Genomic DNA, 26,918 nt, shown 5'->3' on the forward strand with positions numbered 1-26,918 from the left:
CAGCCTTGAAGAGCATGGGGCTGGAGCTTCAGAGGCCACCAGCTTACTTGTGTTCTTTTCTGTTGAGCTCTGAATAAGCCATACACAGGGAACGTCACAGTGGAAACTCTGCATTATTGATCACAATTTCCTATTTTGTATTTTTTAAAAGTTTCACTTCTCAGAGGGCCTAGATCAGTAGTCCCTTTAGATCAGAGAGTTTTTGAACCTTCATTCAACCACAGAAATGTAAAGTTGCCTAGGATTGTGGTATGCATTATCCCAAAGTGAGTTACTTTGCATGTTGTGTCTCCATGGACAACGAAAAATGCACACACCAATACACACATGTCACTTCTGGCCTTCTCCAGTGGCATTGGCCATGAGTAAACTTGAGCAGCAGGCAGAACATTATCAGCATGGGTCTGGGACATGTTCCAGGTTTTTTCTAGTCCTAATTTCCATGAGCTTTGGGCATTGCCCTGCTAAGTATTTATGAGCAAGGGACTGCCCCACCATTCCTCAGCAGCACTGTGCAGAAAGTGACTCTATCCACTAGGGGAAATGAGAGGACCATGAGCTCAAAGCTTTGCCTGGCAACCCGGTGCCAGGCTGACCACGGTGAAATCCAACACAAGGCAAAACCTAGTGGCCTTGACTCCAGGCTGTTGCCTGTGAACAGAGCTACTGGACCTGCCACTGTGCCAGATAGATACTCCCAGCCTTGGTGAGACAGTCTTGTGTACCAGCCGACATCACCATTGATGCTCTTCAGCAGCCTTGAGACACAAATAAACCTCAGTGGCAGGCAGGCTGTAGCAGTGTGGGCCTCAGTTATCACCCTGTGCTGTATTGATCTCTGGCTGCGGGCTTTGGGTGTGACCCAGCATTACAGCAGCTGTGGTAGCCACGGGATTGCTGTTCTCTTCCTCTCATTGCCCCAGGAAGCACAGCACAGACACAGGCAGTGTTTGTTTGCTTAAAAGAAGGGAAGTGAAGCAGGCACATGTTGCCTTGAAGCCCAGTGCTGAGCCCTGCACTGTGCAGAGCACTGAAGTGCCTGATCCCAGCCAGGGGACCATAAACAGAATCTCTGGGCCTGTCCCAGTCCCGTGGGAAAACCTGCAAAGCCAGTGGATTGGAGTAGCCACTTCAAGCCCTCTAGTTCTTTCATGCCAGAACAACACAGCAGCTTTGAACATGTGGCAAACCTAGGCTTAGAGCGCTCCCTAATGCTGAAAAAGAAGCAGTGACCACAGGAGAACACAATAACCAACCTGCTTAGAATCTCTGAAAGAATAAGCACAAACAAAGCCAGATTGCTGAAGCTGTACTAAATATCTAATCATTTAATGTGCTTATTTTATGCCCACAAGCATCAAACGCATTCTTAAAACCATGATTTGAAAAACAGAGCACCAAAGATTGACACTAAAGTCATGAAGATATGTGGTCTGATAGTCAAAGACTTGAAAACATGTGTTTTAAGAAAACTCCAAAGAATATATCAGTAAAACACAGAGGAACAATTCAAGATTTTAAAAAATATTTTTGAAAGAAAATGTAATTTAAATTTTAATAAGGATTGCATTAAATATGTAGATCATTTTGGTAGTTTAGATGTATTAACAATATGGTCATCAATCTATGAACATTCAATTCTCTAAGAATATAGAAAAGAATAGTAATTTTCATACTCCTACACAACAATAAACACAAAATACTTCTGTGACAGACCTGTATGGTTCTTTCCACACATCAGAACCAAAGGATTCTGCAGGGGCTTCTCCAGCAGACAGCAGCAGGTGTCTTCTAATTCACCTGAATTCAGACCCTTCCTGGAGATAAAATCAGATCCACGGGTTAAGGTCTCCAGCCCACGTGATGCCCCTCACTCCCACTTCAGACGCCAGTCATAAATCTGGACCTCTGCGAATTCTGACTGAGCAGCTCTACCTTGGAGTTACCATGACCACCACCTCAGGTTCAATTAATTTGCTATAGTGGCTCATAGAACTCAAGTAAACCCATTACTTATTACTGATTATGAGTAAATACTTGACTGATTTACTTGTTTACCCATTAACTATAAAGGATATTACAAAAAATACAGATGAACAGGAAGATGGAAGAGCTATACAGTGAAAATATGTGGGAAAGAGCATGGAGCTTCTGTGCTCTCTCTGAGTGCATCACCCTCTAGAAACCTCCAAGTGATCCTATCATTAGCAATTGGTGAGAGATTCAGTCCCTATCCTTTCCAGGGAGGTTTGGGGTGGGGATGAACATTCCAACCCTCTAATCACAGGGTAGGTTCACCTGGCAACCATGCCAATCAATGGTTGGTGGCAACCTCCAACTAATGGTCATCTCATTAGTATACAAAAAAGCTCATCACTTGATAGATTTTGAATATTTTAAGAGCTCTACTTTAAGGCACAGGAACAAAGCAAAGTAGATATTTATCAATAGCACAGAAATATTTTTATTTCTATAGCTAATGTATTTCTGGTTTTAATCATGGGATATTTGCATTTTCACTAGTCTGAAAACCTCAATTATCACACTGCCAGGCTACAAACTATACTACAAGGCTACAGTAATCAAAACAGCATGGTATTATTACCAAAACAGAGACACAGACCAATGGAACAGAACAGAGACCCCAGAATAAACACCACACATCTACAACATCTAATCTTTGACAAACCCAGCAAAAACAAGCAATGGGGAAATGACTCCATGTTTAATAAATGGTGTTCGGAAAACTGGCTAGCAATGTGCAGAAAGCAGAAACTGGACCCCTACCTGTCACCTTACACTAAAATTAACTCCAGATGGATCAAAGATTTAAACATAAAACCTAACACCATAAAAACACTAGAAGAGAACGTAGGTAAAACCATCCAGGACATAGGCATAGACAAGGATTTCATGACTAAAACACCAAAAGCAATGGCAATAAAAGCCAGGATAGACAAATGGGATCTAATTAAACTCCAGAGCTTCTGTATAGCAAAATAAACCATCATTAGAGTGAATCGGCAACCAACAGAATGGGAAAACGTTTTGCAATCTACCCATCTGACAAAGGGCTAATATCCAGAATCTACAAAGAACTAAAACAGATATACAAGAAAAAACAAACAACCCCATTCAAAATTGGGTGAAGGATATGAACAGACACTTTTCAAAAGAAGACATATATGAGGCCAATAAACATATGAAAAAATGCTCATCACTGGTCATTAGAGAAATGCAAATCAAAACCACACTGAGACATCATCTCACGCCATTTAGAATGGCGATCATTAAAAACTGGAGACAACAGATGCTGGAAAGGATGTGGAGAAATAGGAACACTCTTACACAGTTGGGTAAACAAGGGAGGTGTAAATTAGTTCAATTGTGGAAGACAGTGTGGCAATTTCTCAAGGATCTAGAAATAGAAATTCTATTTGACCCAGCAATCTCACTACTGGTTATATACCCAAAGAACTATAAATCATTCTACTATAAAGACAATGAACACATATGTTCATTGCAGCCCTGTGTACAATAGCAAAGACGTGGAACCAACCCAAATGCCCATCAATGATAGACTGGACAAAGAAAATGTTGTACATATACACCATGCAATACTACACAGCCATAAAAAATGAAGAGTTCGTGTCCTTGGTAGGGACTTGGATGAATCTGGAAACCATCATTCTCAGCAAACTGACCCAAAACAGAAAGCCAAGCACCGTATATTCTCACTCATAAGTGGGTGTTGAACAATGAGAAAACATGGACTCAGGGAGAGGAGCATCACACACAGGGGACAGTTGGGGGGTAGGGGAGAGACAACAGGGGGTAGGGAGGGATAACATGGGGAGAAATGCCAGATATAGTATGCACCTAAAGTAAAATAAAATAAAAAAGAAAAGAAAAAGAAAAAAAATGTAAACTCTAGGGCTCAACTAAAAAGCAAGACTCAATTATATGCTGCCTATAAGAAATGCACTTTACATGTAAAGGTACTAATTGATTAAAAAGTTGGATAGGGCTAATGTCAACACTTGACAGAAGAAAGCTGAGCAGGAGTGGCTGTGTATTACCAAAGTAGACTTTACAACAAAAAATAGTCCCCACAATAAACAAGGCCGTATCACAAAGATAAAAGGCTCAATTAGTCAAGAAGACACAAATATACTAAATGTTTACGCCCTGAATAACATAACAGCTTCAAAATATATGAGGCAAAATGGATAGAGCTTCAGAAAGAAACAGAAAATTTCAAAGTAACCTGAAGGTTCAATAACCTTTACTCAATAACTGATAGAACTAGGAGGCAGAAATCAATGAGAATAGAGTAGAATTGAACACCATGCTTTTCAAGTACCCACGGAACACTTAGCAAAACAGACCACATTCTAGGCCATACAATAACTTTCAATGGAAAAATTAAGTGAAAAGGGTTTAAGTCATACAAGGTATGTGCTGTGACGACAAAACCATCAAATTAGAAATTAATAGCAAAAACGGCTGTAGGTGGTACTTAAACATTTGGGAACTAAGTAACACAAATCTAAATAACCCCAAATGAAATAATAAAAAAATAGAAAATACTTTGAACTGAATAAAAATAAAAGTACAACATATCATAAATTGTTGAATGTCCCTACAACTATGCTTAAACACACATTTTTAGCACTTAATGTCTATATTAGATGAGTCTCAAATCAATTACTTTGACTTCTATTTTAAGAAATTAGAAAAAAGAAGAGAACACAAAACCCAACGGATGCAGATGAAAGAAAATCATAAATATCTCCTTTGGTCTGATTGTTTGGGTCTCTTCAAAATTTGTATGTTGAAACTAAATCACAGAGGTGATATAATTAGGAGGTAAAGCTTTTTGAAAGTAATTAGGTCATGGGGACTACGTCCTTACGAATTGATTAATATCTTTATATATGAGATACCAGAAAGCCTGTTCAGCCCTTCTGCCATGTTAGCACACAAGGAAATATATTTCATCTATGAATCATGAAGTGGTCCCTCAACACACATCAAGCCTAACAACACCTTGATATTGAACTTTGTAACTTCCGGAATTGTGAAAAACCAATTTATTTGTTTTTAAACTACCCAGGCTATAATTTTTTTAAAAAACAATGGGGCTAAAGGACCAAGATATCAAAAATAAAATCAGTAAAACATTAAAACAGTAAGGAAAGTCAATAACACCAAACACTTTGAGATCAATAAAAGCAATAAACCTCTATCTTGCTAGACTGCCCAGGAAAAAGAGAAAATACAAATTACTAACTTCAGAAATGAGTAATGTGACATTATTGCAGATTGTACAGATGCTACAAAAAGGCAGTATTATAGAACTTATGTTAATAAGCATGACAAATAAAATTCACAAATTCCTTGAAAAATGAAAATTATCAAAACTCAATCAAGAATAACCTGCATTACCCTAGACCTATAAAATAAAAGAGTCATAGGAAAACCTTTCTACAAGGAGAATTCCAGGTACAGCCAGATAGGCTGGTGAATTCTACCAAACATCTTAGAAAGAAATGATGGTATTCTACACACTACAATTCTTACCCCTTCCCCCAAATAAAAAGAAAAACTATATCCCAACCAATTCTATATTGTTAGCATTGCCCTGAACCGCAACTCAACAGTAATATTACAAACAAAAAAACTCCCTCATAAGCATGGATATAAAAATTCGATCAATTTGTGAAGCAACTGAGATGACCTCCAATAGGTAAATGGATAAAATGTGCTACAGGCATACAATGAATTATTACTTAGTGCTAAAAAGAAATGAGTGATTAAGTCATTAAAAGACATGAAGAAAACTTAAATGTATATTACCAAGTGAAAGATGCCAATCTGAAAGGCTACTTACTATATGATTTTAAGTACATGACATTCTGAAAAGAATATTTACTATATTCATACACTATGAATATAGTAAAAAAGATCAGTGGCTGCCAAATGTTTGGGAAGGGCAGGAAAAGGGCACATAGGCAGAACACAGAATATTTTTTAAGTAGTGGAAATCTATGGTACTATAATGATGTATACATGTTATTACATTTTTATCCAGACTGACAAAATGTACATGAATAAGAGTGATGTAAACTATGGCTTTGCATGATTATGCTTTTTCAATGTAGCTTTCTTCATTGTAATAAGTGTACCAGCCTGGCGAGGCATATTGATAAAGAGGAAGACTATACCTGTGTGAGGGCAGGGTATATGGAAAATCTCTGTATCTTTCCATCAATTTTGCTGTGAACATAAAACTGGACTTCCACGGGGCCATCCACTGCATGCTGAGCAGGTGTGAGAGGTGTTTCTGGACCATCTCCCTGGAGCAATTCTATGAGTGGCCCTAAGACATCCCCTCCGCACTCTGTGAAACCCTAAGTCTCAAGGGCCACTTGTATTTGAGACCAGGACCCATACACCCACCTCGCAGGGGCAAATCATCCCCAGCCATGATGCAGGGAAACAGGCCCAGAGAGGGTAAAGGATTTGTTCAGGGGAACCCAACCATTCAGTGGCAAGGCTGGAAGAGAAACACAGATCTTGATCATTTACTGTGCACTTACTGTGTACCAGCCCTCACATAGAGAGTAAAACAAACAAAAGAGAAAAGGGAAAGGAAAGAAGAAAAGAAAATAATTAGAAATTAACAGGCTGGGCCGGGCACGGTGGCTCACGTCTGTAGTCCCAGCACTTTGGGAGGCAAAGGCTGGCAGATCACTTGAGGTCAGGAGTTCAAGACCAGCCTGAGCCACATAGGGAGATATTATCTCTATAAAAATATTAAGAAAATTAAAAATTAAATAAAATAAGATAAAAACAGAAGATGAAGATGCACATCCCAGTGAGACTAGGGACAGAGTTTACACAGGAGGGTGTGAGCATAGGTGAGGGCCCCTGCTCACCTTCAGAAGCAAATGGCATGTCCATATGTGTGCCCATGTGCACTTCCAGGTAAGTATATATGTCAGTGTGTGTGTATCTAGGTAAGCACGTGTGTGAGCATGTGCATACGTGTGAATGTGTACATATCTAGGAAAGTACATATGTGTGTGTGTGCACATCCAGGTAAGTACATGTGGGTGAGTATGTACACATCTAGGTAAGAACATGAGTGCGACTATGTTCACATATGTGTTAACGTGTACACATCCAGGTAAGTACATGTGTGAGCATGTGTACATACATATGAACATGTACATATCCAGGTAAGTACATGTGTGTGCATGTGCACATCTAGGTAAGTACACGTGTGGACATGTGCATATTAAGTATGTGTATAAGTGTGTGCACATCCAGTTGAGCATATGTGTGAGCATGTACATGTGCATGCAAACATACCCCTTACATCCACCACCTCGGAGTAAATTGAGCATGTCCAGGTGTGTGCACAGCTATGCATCTGGGTAAGTGCACGTGTTTTAATGCATGTGCACACACAATTCCATGTACCTTCCCCCTTGGTAGCAATAGTACAGCCTTGCCTGTGTGTGCATGTGTGTGCATTTGGGCCACTATTCAGCACTTGCTTTAGGGCCAAGGCTGCCTCCTCAGAGAGCCTCTCACCACAACCCTGCCTTGGGCAAGCTCAGAGGAGGAGATCTAGGTTTGAGCTCCTACCCCAAGTCCCAGCTTTGCAGGAAGGGAGAGTCTTTAGTGTCCTCTGGCCCTCCCAGCTCACTACTTAGTGAGCATGACACTGTGTGATGTCCTGAGATGGTATCTGCCTACCCCTTCCTCTAGCTGTTCTCTCTGTCCTTCCTACCCCGGGTGTTCCTGTGTTGGGAGGGGACCTCACCATCAGTGCCTTCCTGCCTTTGGAGTCAGTCCCTCCCAGTGTAGGAACCCACACACTGCACTTGGTGCTTTGCATACTTTATCTCATTGAATTCTCATGCAGGCCTAGCCAGATGAGATGTTCATACTCCCATCTCACAGATGAGAAAATGGATGTTCAGAGGGAGAATGTTGGTTCGCCAAGATCATGGAGCTGGGTGCAAACCCACACATGCTTTTGAGACCACACCCTTCCCTCCTTGCCTGTGGGCCCTGGCCCCTGGCGTGCTGGGGCAGGGTGTGGGGTTCTCCTGGGGTTGGCTCTGATGGTGGACCCCCTGCCTTCTGCTTCTTTCTCATCCTCCATTCCTAGGAACTCAGGCTTTTCCGCCTTTGCCCTGCAAGGCTGGTGCCCCTGTGTGTGGCAGGCTGGAGCTGGGGTGATGTCCTCCAGGAGGGTGAGGCTGAATCCTCAGATGCTGCTGCTGCCGTGGGAGAGGTGGCGTGGGGGGACAGCTGCCATGGCAGGTGATGGAGTGAGTGTGCTGTGTGTGTGAGTGACATGTACAAACACTTGCCCAGATGCACACATATGCACACACAGGCAAGGCTGTACTATTGCTACCAAGGGGGAACTCTAAAAAGTCTATATAAGGTTATTATTATATTGTAATGCCTATAGCAATCACTTAAAGAAAAACAGTAAAAAAGACAAGTATTAAAAAATAATCAAATAATCGAAAGGAAGGAAAAAAGAAACATAGGAAGAAAAACCAGAGAAAACAAATAGAAAAATAATTAAATGGGAGACCTAAATCCAGTCATATCAATAATTACATTAAATATATATGACTTATAAATGAGGTAATATATATAAAAGTAACGATCTTAAGAAATAATGGTTAAGAACTTCCCAAATTTCCTGAAAGACATAAATGTATATCAAGATCTGCAAAGGGAAACAAGACAAACTCAAAGAAAAATCATACTAAGACATACCATATACTCTAGTATATATACTATATGTACTACATATATAGCAATAAATAGTATTTTCTTTTTAAAAAATGTGAATAGTCTAAACACACCAATTAAAAGACAGAAACTGTCAAATTATATAAAAAATAAAAACCAAGTATATGCTATCTATAAGAATCACATTTTATTGATATAGCCAAAATAAGAGGATAGAAAAAGATTAATCACATAAATCCTAATAATGTGGCTATATTAATATCAGATAAGGCAGACTTCAGAACAAGGAAAATTACAAGGAACAAAGAGAAACACTGAATAATGATAGGAGGGTTTATCCACCAGGAAAATATAGTAATAATCCCAAATGCATATGCAACTAATAACAGAGCTTCAAAAGACATAAGGCAAAAACTGGTAGAATTAAAGGCGAAATAGACAAATATACAATTATAATTGGAAGTTTCAATGCTGTTCTTTGCAGTAAGTATAGCAAGAGGCCAGAAAATGAGCAGGAATGCAAAAGACTCACCTAGACCTCACCAACATCTACGGAACACACCATCCAACAGCAGCACACATTGATTCCAAGGGCACATGTGACATTCACCAAGATAAAGCATATTATCAGCCAAAAAGCACACCTTAACAAAATAAAGATTTAAAACCATACAAAATATGTTCCCTGACCATAATGGGATTAAACTAGAAATAAATAACAGAGAGATATCAAAAAACATCCCCAAATATTTGGAAATTAAACAACAAATTTCTAAATAAGATAAGCCAAAGAGGAAATTTCAAGGGAAAACAGACGATATTTTGGGCTAAATAGAAAATGGAAATACAGCATATCACAACTGTGAGCTGTAGCTAGAACAAAGCTTTAGAGAAAAATATGTAGCATTAAATATTTCTGTCAGGAAAAAAAAAGTCTCAAATCAGTCATCTAAAATTTCACCTTAAGAAATTTTAAGAAGAGCTAAAACCCAAAGAAATTTTAAGAAGAGATAAAACCCAAAGACTTCAGAAGAAACGAAATAACAGAAATAAGAGGAGAAACCATAAAATCTAAACGAAAATAGAGAAAATCAATGAAATTAAAATCTAACCCTTTGAAAAGATCAGTAAAATTGATAAACCTCTAGCCAGACTGATCGGGCAAAAAAGAAAATCCAGAAATTACCATCTAAGGAATGAAATAACCCAAGCACTACAGACATTAAAAGGGTAAGAGAACATTACCAAAATCTCTATATTCATAAATTTAACAACTTAAGTGAAATAAAACAAGTCCTTGAAATAGACAAACTGTGGCCAGGCACAGTGGCTCACACCTGTAATCCCAGCATTTTGGGAGGCCGAGGCGGGCAGATCACTTGAGGTCAGTAGTTTGAGACCAGCCTGGCCAACATGGCAAAACCCCGTCCCTACTAAAAATACAAAAATTAGCTGCGCATGGTGGCAGGCGCCTATAATTCCAGCTGCTCAGGAGGCTGAGGTAAAGAATCCCTTGAGCCCGGGAGGTGGAGTTTGCAGTGGGCCAAGATCAAAGCACCATATCCAGCCTGGTCAACAAAACAAGACTCCATCTCAAAATAAATAGATAAACAAGCCACACACTAGAAGAAAATATTTTATAAATTAAATATCTGACAGTTTATTAAAAAATTCTGAAACTTAGTAGTAAGAAAACAGACAACCTAATACGAAAAATGGACAAAAGATATGAACAGACACTTCACCAAAGAAGATATTTGAGTGGAAAATAAGCATATGAAAACATCCTCAACAACTTTCATCAGCAGGAAATGTAAAACAAAACCACTTTAGAGTGAGTTGTGGTGGCTCACGCATCCCAGCACGTGGGAGGCAGAGCTTGAGCTCAGGAGTTCAAGACCAGTCTGGCCAACATGGTGAAACTCCATCTTTACTAAAGATATAAAAATTAGCCAGGCGTGGTGATGGGCAGGTGCCTGTAATCCCAGCTACTGAGGGAGGCTATGATAGGAGAATCACTTGAACCCAGGAGGCAGAGGCTGCAGTGAGCCAATATCACACCATTGCACTCTAGCCTGGGCAAGAGAGCAAAACTCTGTCTAAAACACACACACACACACACACACACACACACACACACTTTAAGTGCCACCATATATCTATTAGAAATGGCTAACCATTTTTTTAAAAATTGACAATATTAAAGGGTGCCGATACTGAGGAACAAGAAACACGGCTGCTTGGAACACAAGATAGGACAGACATTCTGGAAAACAGCCTGGCAGTTTCTTATAAACATACACTTACCCTATGACCCAGAAATTTCACTACTAACCATTTACTCAAGTGAAATAAAAACCTGCTTCCACACTGAAAACCTATAAGATGAGTATTTATAGCACCTTTATTTGTAGTCAGCAAAAACTGGAAAGGTTCCTAGACCAGGCACAGGACAGACAAGCTGCAATCCATCTATATAACAGAACACTGCCCAGCAATAAAAACACAGGACCTGTTGATGCTAAAAAGCACAGATGAGCCGGGCACGGTGGCTCATGTCTGTAATCTCAACATTTTGGGAGGTCAAGACGGGCGGATCACCTGAGGTCAGAAGTTCGAGACCAGCCTGGCCAACATGGTGAAACCCCTTCTCTACTAAAAATACAAAATTAGCCAGACATGGTGGCACATGCCTGTAATCCCAGCTACTCGGGAGACTGAGGCAAGAGACTTGCTTGAACTCAGGAGGCAGAGGTTGCAGTGAGCCGAGATTATACCATTGCCCTCAAGCCTGGGCAACAAGAGCAAAACTCCATCTCAAAAATAAAAAAAGAAAAAAAAAAAAAAACAGATGAGCCAGGTGCCATAGCTCACATCTGTAATCCCAGCACTTTGGAAAGCTGAGCAGGGAGGATCGCTTGAGCTCAGGAGTGTTCGAGACCAGCCTGGGCAACATGGCAAAAACCCATCTCTACAAAAAATACAAAAATCAGCCAGGCATAGTGGTGTGCACCTGTAGTCCCAGCTACTCAGGAGGCTGAGGTGGGAAGATGGCTTGAGCCTGAAAGGTGGAGGTTGCAGTCAGCTGCAATCATGCCATTGTACTCCAGCCTGGACAACAGAGCCAGACCCTGTCTCAAAAAAAAAAAAAAAAAAAAAAAAAGATTGATGATGTTGTCATTTTGCATATCTTCTGAAAGATCACATCTTGCTGAGGAAACTCCCATGCTGTGTTTTGCCATCAAATAAGGAACAGTTTGTCAGCTTAAGTCACCACCACAGAAGAACTTACTCACAAAGGCCGGAGCACCAGAGGCCAAGCCCAGCTGGCCTGGATGGCACCCTGAGAGCTGGGCCATCCCTGCCGGTCTGTGTGGGTTTATCCCAGGTGCTTTATGAAAGCCTCACAAACATGCACCCCGCTTGACATACAAGTGGAGAAAAACCCTCCATGGGAGGCTTCTTCCTGCCACTCAGCCCTGGCTGGCCTCGAGGGGGTGGCTCAGACTCTGCCCCTCTTCACCAGGGCTGCCGCCCTGCCCAGAGACACACCTCCTGGTTCTATTGCAAGCATTCCATAGCACCTCACTGGTCAACAGAACGCAGCAGAAAATGAGACCCCCGTGGAATTTTAGGGCCCTGTTAGGTGGCTTATATTTTGGGATGTCAGCTCCATTTGAGAAGCCACTGCAAGCTAAGGGGCATTCTTCCCAGTTAAACACACCCACACATAGAACATGCATGAGATTTCAAAGACTTCGCCAAAGCTCCCCAAAGGCCTGTCCCTATCAGCTACTGCAGAAAACAGGGAAACGGCGGGACGGTGGGGGCCACTCACCTTCTCCAGCTTCTCTAAGTGCTCCCGGAGGAACTTCATGGGGCGCTCGGGCTTGGAGATGCAGAGGTGCACGATGCAGTCCTTGAGGACCTGCTGGATCCCGTGCAGCTGCACGTACAGCTCACAGCCCTTCAGGCTCTCGTCCTCCTCCGAGGGGCAGGCGGGCGGGGAGGCCATGGCGAGTGCTGCTGCTTCCTTCCTGTCCAGAAAACAGATCACCGAGGCCTGAGAGCGGCCCGGGGCTGCGCGCCGGATAAACTCAGGCGGCGTGAATCAGGCTTCTCCAAGGAGCGGGTAAGAAAGTCACTGATTTCTCATTTGTCAAAGATCTTTCATTCCGGGGGGCCAGGTGAGTTGTTAAACGTAACGACCCCCAGAGCTTTCCCTCTCAACAGACCCGGCAGGGGTGAGGGGCTCGGACACAGGCGCACGCGGCTGGGAAGTCCCTTCTGCGGCTCCGAGGATTCCGCGGTGGGAGGAGTAGGGGGGCCCGGCGCCCTGTGGGTCCATCCCGGGGGTTACAGGGCCTCGCCCTTCTCCATCCCCCCTTTCTGGGGGCACTCGTGTGAAATGTGAATGCTGGGGGGGGCCCTGCGCGCGGCCTCAGGGGAGGGAGAGAGGAGGATAAAGCTGTGGATGGGCTGGGCGGGCCTTTTCACAGGAAAAAGCAGAAACGCAGGTAAACAAGGGGAGCCGGGCGGGGGAAATGGGGGGAAACAAACGCGGCGGCTGCGCAGGCGAAGTCACCAAGGCCAGGCCCGGCCGCTCCCGCCCCGCAACGCAGAGCGCAGGACCACAGCCCAGCCGAGCCGCCACCGGGGAAAGCGGCCTCCACCCCAAGATCCCGCAGCCCTAGCCCCAGCCCCGGCCCCTGCGCCGGTGAGGAGGCTCCGGGGACCCCTGACTGGGCGCCCCAGGACCGGCTCCGCCCCGCGCGTCCCCCCACTCCCTGGGGGCCGAACCCTCCTAGATGCCCGCATGCCTGAGGGGAGTCCCAGGCCCGGGGATCCCGACACAGACCCCAGCCCAGCCCCACGTACCTGGATGCGCGGCGCCCGAGGCCAGGAAGTGGCTGCGCCGGTACGCGGGGCGCGGGGACTACGGGTAAGCGAGCTAGCGGGTACCCGCACTGCAGCGGCGCCGCCACCCGCCCCGCCGCCCAGGCAGGCCCGCAGCCCGTCCCCCCCCCCCCCCCCCCCCCCCCCCCCCCCCCCCCCGCAACCCCGGCCCACCCAGACTCTCCCCTTCCCCGCCGGGCCCGGGCCCCGCCCCCGCCCCATCCCCCACCGGCGCAGGTTCATACGCAGCACGGCCTGGACCCCCGCTCTTGCCACCCTTCGCCCCCTCCACTCAGACCCTGAGTCGCCCACCCCAGCTGGTGCAGGCCGTGGGGTTGCCAGGTGGTGATCTGGGCACCCCCACACACACCTTCACGCCCACCGCAGCCGCCTGAGCTGCTCACACCTGGGAGGGTCACATCCCTGCCTCTATAGGACACCCGTACCCAGCAAGCATGCCTGTTCCCTGGGATCTCGCTCTCACTTAAGGGCCAGAAGGGGGTGGCCAGGTGGGCCCAGCACTCCTCCCCCAGCTGACTCCCACAGGTTAGGGCCACCGGCTTCACCCCAATGCCCAGTGAGAAATCGGGGTCTTCCTAAATTCTTTCCCACTTTCCCTGGGGTTCCAGAGGTCACCAAAGCCTAGGAGGAGCCTTAAGTTATATTAATGAGTGTGTGACTGACATTTATCATAACATGTATTCTATTAAAACAATGTAATCCACATTCCTCCAACCATAGAGAATCCTTCTCTGTCTTCTCTCCAAATCAAGTTCCCTCAGAAGGTTGTATATCAACTGGATGCCTCCCAATGATCAAACCAGGAAAGTAACAGTGATACTCCTGCACCTATAGTCTTAGTGTATTTCAGAAATGTATTACACCCTACTTTGTAACTTTTCTCCAAGCTTTATTTTTAAACTGTCAAAGCCCCAGTAAACTGAAAAAGCAAAGTAAAACAATGAATACTTCAGTTATTTCAACAGTTGTGAATGTTTTGTGACATTGTATTTCTCCAAATAAATACCATGACATGTCATTTAAGTAAAACATCTTTCTGAGGAGATCATAGAAATCATTGTTAATCAAAATCTCGTGTAATGTAGGTAGCTCTGTCCATTTTTCCATGAAGTCCTCAATCCAATTCTTACATGACACACAAGGGGTATATGGACAGAGGTATTTGTCTAAATTCCTGCTGGTATGACCGTAGTCCCCAAGAAAGGCTGGAGATCTGGATCAGGTAGATAATCACATACAGGGCAATCAGGAAGCAATGTCAAGTTGATAGGATCTTTGAGATCCTTTTCAAGGCTCATACTTCAAAGCCAGGACAATCTCTACCCTCCAAAGACCCAACCAGAGCACTTTATGTCTCATCTCTCTATCATTACTCTGGAACCTGAGAAGGGCCTGAAAAAGACCACTGGAAAATTCAGAAAAATGACTCTAATTACTTCACAGATAAAGCTTTCCAATTATGACAGAATCAGGTCCCTCTCTGATCATAGATAGGAACTTAAAAATAAACTAAAACAAAACAAAAAATGCCATGATGGAAGTGACCCTGCCAACTGTAATGGATGAATATTTATTCATTTTTCTGTTTGGATGGTTGACAAATTATTAGCATTTCCTAGGCACCAAATCTTAGTCTACTCAAGTTGGACTAACCCGACTGATCATGTCACTCTCATAGTTCAAGACTAAATTTCATCTGTCAGCATTCTCCAGAGAATAAGACTGGAATAGTGCTAACCTTTTCTGAGGCTTTATTTTGTACTTTATTTTGTCAAAACATTAAATAACTTTACTTCTGCTAAATAAAGTTTTTTTAAATAACTTTGGAGATCTCTAGCAACATTATTTTATAAGTTTAAAGCACTGTTTTAGTTTTGTAATTGCTACTGTAACAAATCATCACAAAGCTGGTGGCCTAAAACAAGACAAATTTATTTTTCTTTAGTTCTGAAAGCTTTTACAAAATCACTGGGCTGAAACCAATGCATGGTCAGGCCTGTACTCTCTTGGGTCCTTTCTTTGCCTTTTCTAGCTTCTAGAGAAAGTGTCAGACCTGCATGCCTTGGTTCATGGCCCTTTCTCTATCTCCAAAGCCAGTAGAATCACATCTTCTCTGACTCTGCTTACATTTCCTTAGGTCATATGGCCTTCTTTGCCTCTGTCAAATCTCCCTCCATCTGCACTTTATATGAAAATTTGTGACTGCATTTAGGATCCACCCACCAAATAATCCAGGATAATCTCTCCATTTGAAAATCCCTAATCTAATCACATCTGCAAAGTCCATTTTATTATATAAGGTAACATTCATAGGTTGCAGGGATTAAGATCGGAATATCTTTGGTGGTCATTTTTCAGCCCACCACAAATATTTTCTTTGTGTGCCCATTTTGAGAAATTAGCTTCAGTTATTACCAATAGATACAAATGAGGCCAGTTCCAACTTCTTCATTTTTCTTCATCAAACTGCGTGAAAAATTTATCCTTAGTTTTCTGGCAATGACAGAAGACACTGAATCAAGACTGGAAAACTGGCTGAAGAATTCTTCTTTAACCTCATAAATCTTTCCTGAAATTTCCTACTGTCCAATTATTTTTTCTTCTCTCTCCATGGAATATTTATTTTATGCTGTGTTTCTACTTTGAGTACTTCTGTGATAGACATTTTGGTTTCATCAATTAGCAGAGAATTTCAAATTCCTCCTCTAAACCTAGTTTGTTTACTGGTTTGCTCTTCTTTTCTTTACATGTTTTCGTAATCAAGATGGCTTTAGTTAGTCACACTTTGCACAAGAAAGGTTAACTCACCTGCCCTTGTGAAAACATCTTTCAGATTTAAGAAGAATCCCAAGAAAGCAAGCTGAGTTTATTGCTCTTTGCAGGTTACAAGCTCTCCTTAAGTGATCTCACCATTTTCATAGTTTTAATTACCTTCCCTAGGCTAATAATTCCTAAATTCAGCCTTAGACACTGCCATGAGCTTCAATTTCACATATTTAATTGCTACCTAGAAAAATCCATTTGACTAGCTCTCAAGACTTTCAATTTCCACATATCCAAAATGGAACTATTTCTTTTCCCATAAAACATGCCCTATCCTTCATTTACCTGTGCCTCAGCTAAAAGTGCTACCATCTATGAGACACTTCAGCAGAAACCAGGAAGTCTATTTAGATTCCCCCTTTCTCTTTAATCTACCAGTTGGCCATCCCGTGTTTATAATGAATACATGACATGTCTGCTCAGGAATCTTCAAAAACTATTTTTCAATTCTCTTCTTTATCTAATTTTTCACCACTGGCTAACTAGACCTCTGCAATGCTCAAAAAAGGCCTAAGACACTTTCATTTCATGAAACTTTCAGTATGTTAACAGTAAAAAAAAAATGCTAAATTACTTGTCACTATATGTATTAAATACTTAAATTGAATGAACTAATGGTTTCAATACAAGTAAAATGGTGTTATTCATGAGAAAATTATAGGACTTATAAAAAATTCAGACTGTGTTACAGGATGTATCAATATATTAGAATACAAGTTTAAAATCACTTGATAATATATTCTTTGAAAATTCTCAGTGTGTATCTGAGACTGAATGCACAATTTCATTTGAAGATAATATTAAATGTTGATATTTGAGACTCTCTGAATGTGAGTCCAATACCACATGGCCTTTCTGTAACTTCCACTGTCCTGCCTCTCTCTCACTGATAGAACTTAAGCCAGATCCATCATAGTTATCTACATTCCTTCAAATTATGCTCCTCTCTTCCAAGGCTTGATCTACTAAATCTTAACTATCTCCCTGACCCACTTAACAGAGTAAAGTACAATCGCAGCATGGTATTTTAAGTCTTCTGTGACCAGTCTGTGACAGCTTGGCAATCTCATCTTCTGTCTCTTCCTCTTCCCAAATTTTAAGTTCTAAGTCTATGAAATGTTTGCTTCTCTGAAAAACTTAACACTTCTTCATACTTCCAGGCTACGGTTCATGCTGTTCCCACTCATCTACTGTTCCCCACTGCACCTAGCTACTTCTCAGAAATCCACCAGGCAAGAGTCATTCACTCCAGGTAGCCTTCCCTCATGCCCTTGCTGGGTGCGGTCCTCTGCACTGCAGTTTGTCCAAGGCATAACCTTGGTAGTTTTCACACTTTCATGCTTGTGATATTGTGTTCTTTGTGGGCAGAAACCATGTCTTACTTATTTTTGTGACCAGATACTCTGCAGATGACCTCAGACAGGATGGAAGCAAATGGATATTTACCAAGTTGAACAAAGCTGAGTGAACTTTGAAGGCACTGATATTTCAACTTCCAACTTCCACCAGGTGGCAATATTTTATTCTCAATAGATAGCAAATCACAAAAATAGGAACTTATGCAAGGATGGATATATATATCCACATATATAGAGAGATATCCATACTCAACACCATGCACGTGTATGTGCCTGTGTAAAGTGAAGCTATTCTTTCAGCTGCCTACGTATACTAGCAAAATATCAATGGACAAGTTGATATTTCCTTTACAATCTTTATAAAAACATAGTTGAAAAAAATATTAAATTAGTGGGCAGTGGTTAGAGTAGACCTTCCTAAATAAAAGGGAACTTGTGTCCTTTTCATCCATAGTGTTATCACCCAAAGATTTTCAAAAGTAGAGATGACACTGAACTTCAATTCTTGGTATTAGTTGGGTATGGCAGTGCATGCCTGAGGTGCCAGCTCTTGGAAGTCTGAGGCAGAAAGAACAGCCTGGGTCAGAGTGAGATCCTGTCTCCATAAAAAAAATTTTTTAATTAAAAAAATGTAAATTCTGATTGTTGAGATAATTCAAGTGTATTTCCAACTAGTGAGACAGGAGGATGGAAAGATTTTGGGGGTTTATGAGCTCTTGCCCAGTACAATTTTAACCCTTTGGCATTTACTGCCTAGAGTATGAAAGCTTGATGGTAATGCCTGTCTTTAATCTATGTTGTGAAGGATTTGATGTTATGCAACTTATAACACATTTGAAGTATCCAGTACAAAGAAGAAACTGAGAATCAGCTGACAGTAATGATGATTAGAGACAGTAGGATGGGCCAGGAAGCGGAAATTTCATCTGGCCTTCAAGTTTAAAGATTTTAAGCCTCCTTTTTACTTCGGTAGACCACCTGAGCTAGGATCTGTTTCCACCACTTTTTGATGGATGTCACCTAAGCCACATTTTCTCAGCTATGAAATAAACCTCTAACAGCGCCTACCTCATTTGGTCATTAAAGGGACTGACTTAAATATTACCTATTAGTCTAAATAGTACTAGTGGAACAAGATTAGTAGACGTCTAGAATGTAGGAAATCATTTGTCCAAAGTTCTATCTTTCCATCTCAAGCCGTGATCCAAAGCTTACATTTCAGCTCAGAATGCTGATCTTACTAATGGTGCTGAGAAATTATCCTTAGATACTTCAAAATAAGGCTCAGAAATTGAACTGAATGCATTTTTTATGACCTCTCTTCCTTGGCAAGAAGGTGTTCTTTCCCTTTAAAAGAAGCAAAGCCCTTTCACCCGTTGTGTATATTTACATGGCAAATGCAAATGTGCAAGTGCTACCTTAATTCCTACGCTGGTGCTTCCCTGGGTTGAATGACTGTATAACAAAGCCATTGTTGGCAATAATATTCTATTTGGAAGTTCTGCTCTTCCAAGGCAAATATTAGGTACTTCTTGCTTTTGTATTAGGTAGCCATGGAAGAAATAAGAAACTTGCCTGAATGTGTGTGTGTGGGGCGTGTGTGTGTGTGTGTGTGTGTGTGTGTTTAAATAAAAAACATGACTATGTAGAAAACTCTCTTTTTAATATTCCTTAGTATCACCTCGCCCAGTTGGTTGTTTTATAGTCTAGCTAGCAGACTGTCTACCACTTCTGTGGTTGGAACTCAGAAGCATAGGGAAGTGAATATCTGAGCAAATAAATATCTCCCCCAATAAGTAAGTAATTCCTAAAATTCCACAGTTAAAGATTCATTCTTTTGACTTAAAACCTTTGACTCCTGGTAAACACATGCTTGGGCAGGTGAATCTTGAAGTCTTAAAGTATGAGTGATCTGACTAGAATCCTTCCCCTTAAACAAATTTTGAAAAAAGGAGGGTGGAGGAAGTATAAAAATCTCTAAAACCTGGAGCGGAATGGAGAGAGGTTTGGGGGTCCACTAATTCCATCATTTTGTATACTATTCCCAACCATGCTGAAGTTCATTTTTTTAAATGTATTTATTCTAATTTTATAGATAAAATGGAGCTCAGAGAAGCCAAGTAACATCAAGTAGTAAAACTTTTATTCAGATGGAAATACATATGTCCAAATTATATACAGCCATGCAGCACAAAAGAATGTTTTGGTCAATGACAAATGGCATTTACCTTGGTGGCCCTATATGACTGTAACAAGCTGAAAAATTCCTATGGCCTAGTGACATCATACCTCTCTTAAGGTCTTAGTGCAACACATTATTCACGTTTGTGGTGATGCTGGTGTAAACACGCCTACTGTGCTACCAGTCATATAAAAATATAGCGCATATAATTATATGCAGTATATAATACTCAATAATGACAATAAACTATGTTATTGGTTTATTTATTGATTATACTATAGTTTTTGTCATTATTTTAGTATGTACTCCTACTTATTAAAAAAAAGTTAACTGTAAAACAGCCTCAGGCAGGTCCTTCAGGAGGTATTCCAGAATAAGGCGTTGTTATCGTAAGAAGTCACGGACAGCTTCATCTGTGTTACAGCCATGAAGACCTTCCAGGGACAAGATATGGAGGTGGAAGGCCGTGATACTTATGATCCTGACCCTGTGTGCCTAGGCTAATGTCTGTGTTTGTGCCTTAGGTTTTAACACAAAAGTTTAAACAGTAGGCACAGAGCTGCCTCGTCTGAGGGGACGCGAGGATCACCCTGGCTGTCGCTCCGGCCACTGCCGCGGGCTGGGCCCTGACAAGCCGCCCAAGGACAGACAGGCTCCGAGCCTGGCTCGTACCCCAGCGTTGCCGCCCACTTCTCTTCCTTCTGTTCCCACCAGCGGTTTCCCGCCTCGCACCTCCACCTCTGGACTTGCCTTTCCTTCTCTCCGCGCGTGGAGGGAGCCAGCGCTTACGCCGGAGCGAGCCAGAGGGCTGCCCTCCGTGAAGGCACGCGGGGACCGAGTCACCATGGAGGGCGCCAGCGGCGCGAACCACAAGAACAAGATAAGTTCTGAACGTCGAAAAGTCTCGAGATGCAGCCAGATCTCGCCGAAGTAAAGAATCTGAAGTTTTGTTTTTTTGTTTTTTTTTTGAGACGGAGTTTCGCTCTTGTTACCCAGGCTGGAGTGCAATGGCGCGATCTCGGCTCACCCAACCTCCACCTCCTGGGTTCAGGCAATTCTCCTGCCTCAGCTTCCCAGGTAGCTGGGACTACAGGCACGCGCCACCATGCCCAGCTAATTTTTTGTATTTTTAGTAGAGACGGGGTTTCACCATGTTGACCAGGATGGTCTTGATCTCTTGACCTCGTGATCCACCCGCCTCGGCCTCCCAAAGTGCTGGGATTACAGGCTTGAGCCACCGCGCCCGGCCTAGAATCTGAAGTTTTTTATGAGCTTGCTCATCAGTTGCCACGTCCACATAATGTGAGCTCACATCTTGATAAGGCTTCTGTTATGGGATTTACCATCAGCTATTTGCGTGTGAGGAAACTGCTGGGTGCTGGTGATTTGGATATTGAAGATGAAATGAAAGCACAAATGAATTGCTTTTATTTGAAAGCCTTGGATGGTTTTGTTATGGTTCTCACAGATGAGGGTGACATGATTTACATTTCCGATAATGTGAGCAAACACGTGGGATTAACTCAGTTTGAACTCACTGGACACAGGGTGTTTGATTTTACTCATCCATGTGACCAAGGGGAAATGAGAGAAATGCTTACACAGAAATGGCCCTGTGAAACAGGGTAAAGAACAAAACACACGGCGAAGCTTTTTTCTCAGAATGAAGTGTACCTTAACTAGCCGAGGGAGAACTATGAACATAAAGTCTGCAACATGGAAGGTATGACACTGCACAAGCCATATTCACGTATTGATACCAACAGTAACCAACCTCCGTGTGGGTGTAAGAAACCACCTATGACCTGTTTGGTGCTGATTTGTGAACCCATTCCTCACCCATCAAATATTGAAATTTCTTTAGATAGCAAGACTTTTCTCAGTCGACACAGCCTGGATATGAAATTTTCTTACTGTGATGAAAGAATTACCGAATTGATGGGATATGAGCCAGAAGAACTTTTAGGCCGCTCAATTTACAAATATTATCATGCTTTAGACTCTGATCATCTGACCAAAACTCATCACGATATGTTTGCTAAAGGACAAGTCGCCACAGGACAGTACAGGATGCTTGCCAAAAGAGGTGGATATGTCTGGGTTGAAACTCAAGCCACTGTCATATATAACACCAAGAACTCTCAACCACATTGTGTGTGTAAATTATGTTGTGAGTGGTATTATTCAGCATGACTTGATTTTCTCCCTTCAACAAACAGAATGTGTCCTTAAACTGGTTGAATCTTCAGATATGAAAATGACTCAGCTATTCACCAAAGTTGAATCAGAAGATACAAGTAGCCTCTTTGATAAGCTTAAGAAGGAACCTGATGCTTTAACTTTGCTGGCCCCGGCTGCTGGAGACACAATCATATCTTTAGATTTTGGCAGCAATGACACAGAAACTGATGACCAGCAACTTGAGGAAGTACCATTGTATAATGATGTAATGCTCCCCTCATGCAATGAAAAATTACAGAATATCAATTTGTCAATGTCTCCATTAGGCACCTCTGAAACTCCAAAGCCACTTCGAAGTAGTGCTGACCCTGCACTGAATCAAGAAGTTGCATTAAAATTAGAACCAAATCCAGAGTCACTGGAACTTTCTTTTACTATGCCCCAGATTCAGGATCAGCCACCCAGTCCTTCTGATGGAAGCACTAGACAAAGTTCACCTGAGCCTAACAGTCCCAGTGAATATTGTTTTTATGTGGATAGTGATACGGTCAATGAATTCAAGTTGGAATTGGTAGAAAAAGTTTTTGCTGAAGACACAGAAGCGAAAAACCCATTTTGTACTCAGGACACCGATTTAGACTTGGAGATGTTAGCTCCCTATATCCCAATGGATGCTGACTTTCAGTTACGCTCCTTCGATCAGTTGTCACTGTTAGAAAGCAGTTCTGCAAGCCCTGAAAGCGCAAGCCCTCAAAGCACCGTTACAGTATTCCAGCAGACTCAGATACAAGAACTTAACTGCTAATGCCACCACTACCACTACTGATGAATTAAAAACAGGGACAAAAGACCGTATGGAAGACATTAAAATATTGATTGCATCTCCATCTCCTACCCACATACATAAAGAAACTACTAGTGCCACATCATCACCATATAGAGATACTCAAAGTCCGACAGCCTCACCAAACAGAGCAGGAAAAGGAGTCATAGAACAGACAGAAAAGTCTCATCCAAGAAGCGCTAACGTGTTATCTGTCGCTTTGAGTCAGAGAACTACAGTTCCTGAGGAAGAACTAAATCCAAAGATACTAGCTTTGCAGAATGCTCAGAGAAAGCGAAACATTGAACATGATGGTTCACTTTTTCAAGCAGTAGGAATTGGAACATTATCAGCAGCCAGATGATCATGCAACTACTACATCACTTTCCTGGAAACGTGTAAAAGGATGCAAATCTAGTGAACAGAATGGAATGGAGCAAAAGACAATTATTTTAATATCCTCTGATTTAGCATGTAGACTGCTGGGGCAATCAATGGATGAAAGTGGATTACCACAGCTGACCAGTTATGATTGTGAAGTTAATGCTCCTATACAAGGCAGCAGAAACCTACTGCAGGGCGAAGAATTACTCAGAGCTTTGGATCAAGTTAACTGAGCTTTTTCATAATTTCATTCCTTTTTTTGGACACTGGTGGCTCATTACCTAAAGCAGTCTATTTATATTTTCTACATCTAATTTTAGAAGCCTGGCTACAATACTGCACAAACTTGGTTAGTTCAATTTTGATTCCCTTTCTACTTAATTTACATTAATGCCCTTTTTTAGTATGTTCTTTAATGCTGGATCACAGACAGCTCATTTTCTCAGTTTTTTGGTATTTAAACCATTGCATTGCAGTAGCATCATTTTTAAAAATGCACCTTTTTATTTATTTATTTTTGGCTAGGGAGTTTATCCCTTTTTTGAATTATTTTAATAAGATGCCAATATAATTTTTGTAAGAAGGCAGTAAGCTTTCATCATGATCATAGGCAGTGAAAAAATTTTTACATCTTTTTTTCACATTTTACATAAACAATAATGCTTTGCCAGCAGTAAGTGGTAGCCACAATTGCACAATATATTTTCTTAAAAAATACCAGCAGTTACTCATGGAATATATTCTGTGTTTATAAAACTAGTTTTTAAGAAGAAATTTTTTTGGGCCTATGAAATTGTTCAACCTGGAACATGACATTGTTAATCATATAATAATGATTCTTAAATGCTGTATGGTTTATTATTTAAATGGGTAAAGCCATTTACATGATATAGAAAGATATGCATATATCTAGAAGGTATGTGGCATTGATTTGGGTAAAATTCTCAATTCAGAGAAATCATCTGATGTTTCTATAGTCACTTTGCCAGCTCAAAAGAAAACAATACCGTATGTAGTTGTGGAAGTGTATGCTAACATTGTGTAACTGATATTAAACCTAAATGTTCTGCCTACCCTGTTGATATAAAGATATTTTGAGCAGACTGTAAACAAGAAAAAAAAAATCATACATTCTTAGCAAAATTGCCTCGTATGTTAATTTGCTCAAAATACAATGTTTGATTTTATGCTCTTTGTCGCTATTAACGTCCTTCTTTTTTCATGTAGATTTCAATAATTGAGTAACTTTAGAAGCATTATTTTAGTAATATATAGTTGTCACCATAAATATCTTGTTTTTTCTATGTACATTGTACAAATTTTTCATTCCTTTTGCTCTTTGTGGTTGGAGCTAACACTAACTGTATTGTTTTGTTACATCAAATAAACATCTTCTGTGGACCAGGAAAAAAAAAAAAGTTTAAAAAGTAAAAAAAAAAAAAAAAAAACAAATATTTTAAAAATAATAAGTCTTATAGAATAAGGATATCAAAAAAATATATTTGTGTACGGTTATAAAATACATTTGTGTCTTAAGCTAAATGTTATTACAAAAGTCAAAATGATTTTTAAAAATTTAAAAATTAATTAAATTTACAATAAGCTAAGTTTAATTTGTTATTGAAAAAATAAGCATATTTTTTAATTTAGCATAGCCTAAGCATGCAGTATTTAGAAAGTCTATACAGTAACATACAGAAATATCTTAAGCCTTTCACATTCACTCACCAGTCACTCGCTGACTCACTCAGAGCAGCTTCTAGTCCTGCAAGGCTCCATTCATGCTAAGTGCCCTATGCAGATGTACTGTTCCAAAAATATTTTATACTGTATTTTTACTGTGCCTTTCCTAGATTTAAATACACAGCTGCCTACAATATTCAGTACAGAAACATGCTGTACAGGTATGTAGCCTAGGAGCACTTGGCTTTATCATCTAGCCTAGGTATATAGTAGACTATACCATCTAGATTTGTGTAAGTACACTCTATGATGTTCACCTGACAACAAAATCCCCTAAAGACACATTTCTCAGAACACATTCTCATCATTAAATGATACATAATATAGTTCCAAAGTTCAGACTATGAGACCAAGGTGAGATTGACTTTATCAACACAGTTCTGTGTTAGATACTCTGCCACTCCCATTTCATTGTTCCACAAAGCTGCCAGTTATGGATAAAGGAAAGAAATTGTTTAACTAGGCAATCCTTGTTAAAAGGGCAACCCTGGGCCAGTGTGGTGGCTCATTCCTGTAATCCCAGCACTTTACAAGGTCAGGGTGAGAGGATTATTTGAGCCCAGGAGTTGGAGACCAGCCTGGGAAACATAGTGAGACCCTGTTTCCAAAAAAATGGCAAACTCAACTTTACAGCATACATCTAGATATCTCCACTTCATCATTCCGCACATATAAATAAGTTTAATTTAATATATGTAGGAAACTTGAATGTGTTTTAGAATCTAGCCTATCTTTCGACAGTGTGAGATTTCATAGAAAATAACCACAAGTAGTAGTTACTTCTTGAAAGTTTCTCCACAACCAAAAATTATTTCACTTGTTATCCCAGCTGTTTTCTTTTCCTACTTAAAGCAACCAAAATTTTAAATAATGTTGTGGAGAAAGCTAAAATGATATCATAGTTTCTTTCTTTGCAAAATTAAACATAGAAGTTGAAAATGACCTCTGTTAATAGTTTCCAAAATTTCACTGTCACAGCTTGACACAACTACTAGCATTTATCGGAAGCTATGGCCCTACCACAAGGTTAGAACATTTTTGTCACTGTCTTCACAGATGGTAAAGCACATTTCTACTAGTAAAAGGACAGAAGAAGACACATTAAAATTCTTAGTAAGCAATAATGTTTCTTAGCCCAATGCCAGATCAGATCTCATAAATCATCTTTAAAAATCGGCCACTTTGTTGAAATTCAACGATGACCCAGGACTTACTTAGTAATGATGATCCATAACTCTCTTTTCTTATTTGTCTACAAATGTGGTTTTCTAAAGGTATTTCTTTAGTCAACTAATCAAAGAGACTACCAAAACCCTTTCTTAAGTAAGGAATTTATAGAATGTGGCAAGGGTTTTATTTGTTTATTGCTTCAGTTCGTTTAACAAATAATATATTACAAGCTTACTGTGCGTAAGGTACTAGGAGTTTACAAATATATGTGAGGCATGGACCTTGGTCCCTAGAAATGTATTATATAGGAAATTTGCGTATAAAAAAACCAACTCGTGTTTGATAAACAAGTCCCCAAATAACCAAGTCGCAGCAAGTTATAGTAAAGGTCAAATGTCTATAGCAGCCAGCAGGTAATAGATATGAACAAAATGCATTAGGAAACAAATACCCTTTTAAAAGGGCAGCTGCCACCCAACCTAAGCTAATCGTTATCATCCAAACATTTGTAGGGGAGAAAAAATATATCTTCCTTCTACCCATCTTAGGT

General features: G+C 41.0%; 1 protein-coding gene and 1 pseudogene across 2 annotated transcripts; one reads left to right on the forward strand and one right to left on the reverse strand.

Moving 5' to 3' along the window:
- Positions 1 to 794: 794 nt before the first annotated feature.
- LOC116531437 (cAMP-dependent protein kinase type I-beta regulatory subunit-like) lies at positions 795 to 13,792 on the reverse strand. The gene is made up of 3 exons (XM_032250158.1): positions 13,666 to 13,792; positions 12,626 to 12,824; positions 795 to 908 (listed from the first exon to the last, which is right to left on the reverse strand). The coding sequence occupies exons 2-3, from the start codon at positions 12,800 to 12,802 to the stop codon at positions 810 to 812; spliced, it is 276 nt and encodes a 91-aa protein (XP_032106049.1). The 5' UTR covers positions 12,803 to 12,824; positions 13,666 to 13,792; the 3' UTR covers positions 795 to 809.
- A 7,049-nt stretch (positions 13,793 to 20,841) lies between these two features.
- Positions 20,842 to 24,873, forward strand: LOC116531438 (annotated as a pseudogene). Its single transcript, XR_004260425.1, has 2 exons — positions 20,842 to 21,013; positions 21,329 to 24,873. The product of XR_004260425.1 is annotated as a hypoxia-inducible factor 1-alpha-like (transcript).
- The last annotated feature ends 2,045 nt before the right edge of the window (positions 24,874 to 26,918 follow it).

This window comes from Sapajus apella, unplaced genomic scaffold (assembly GCF_009761245.1).
Source record: "Sapajus apella isolate SASKATOON/1434 unplaced genomic scaffold, GSC_monkey_1.0 scaffold71, whole genome shotgun sequence".
Taxonomy (NCBI): domain Eukaryota; kingdom Metazoa; phylum Chordata; class Mammalia; order Primates; family Cebidae; genus Sapajus; species Sapajus apella.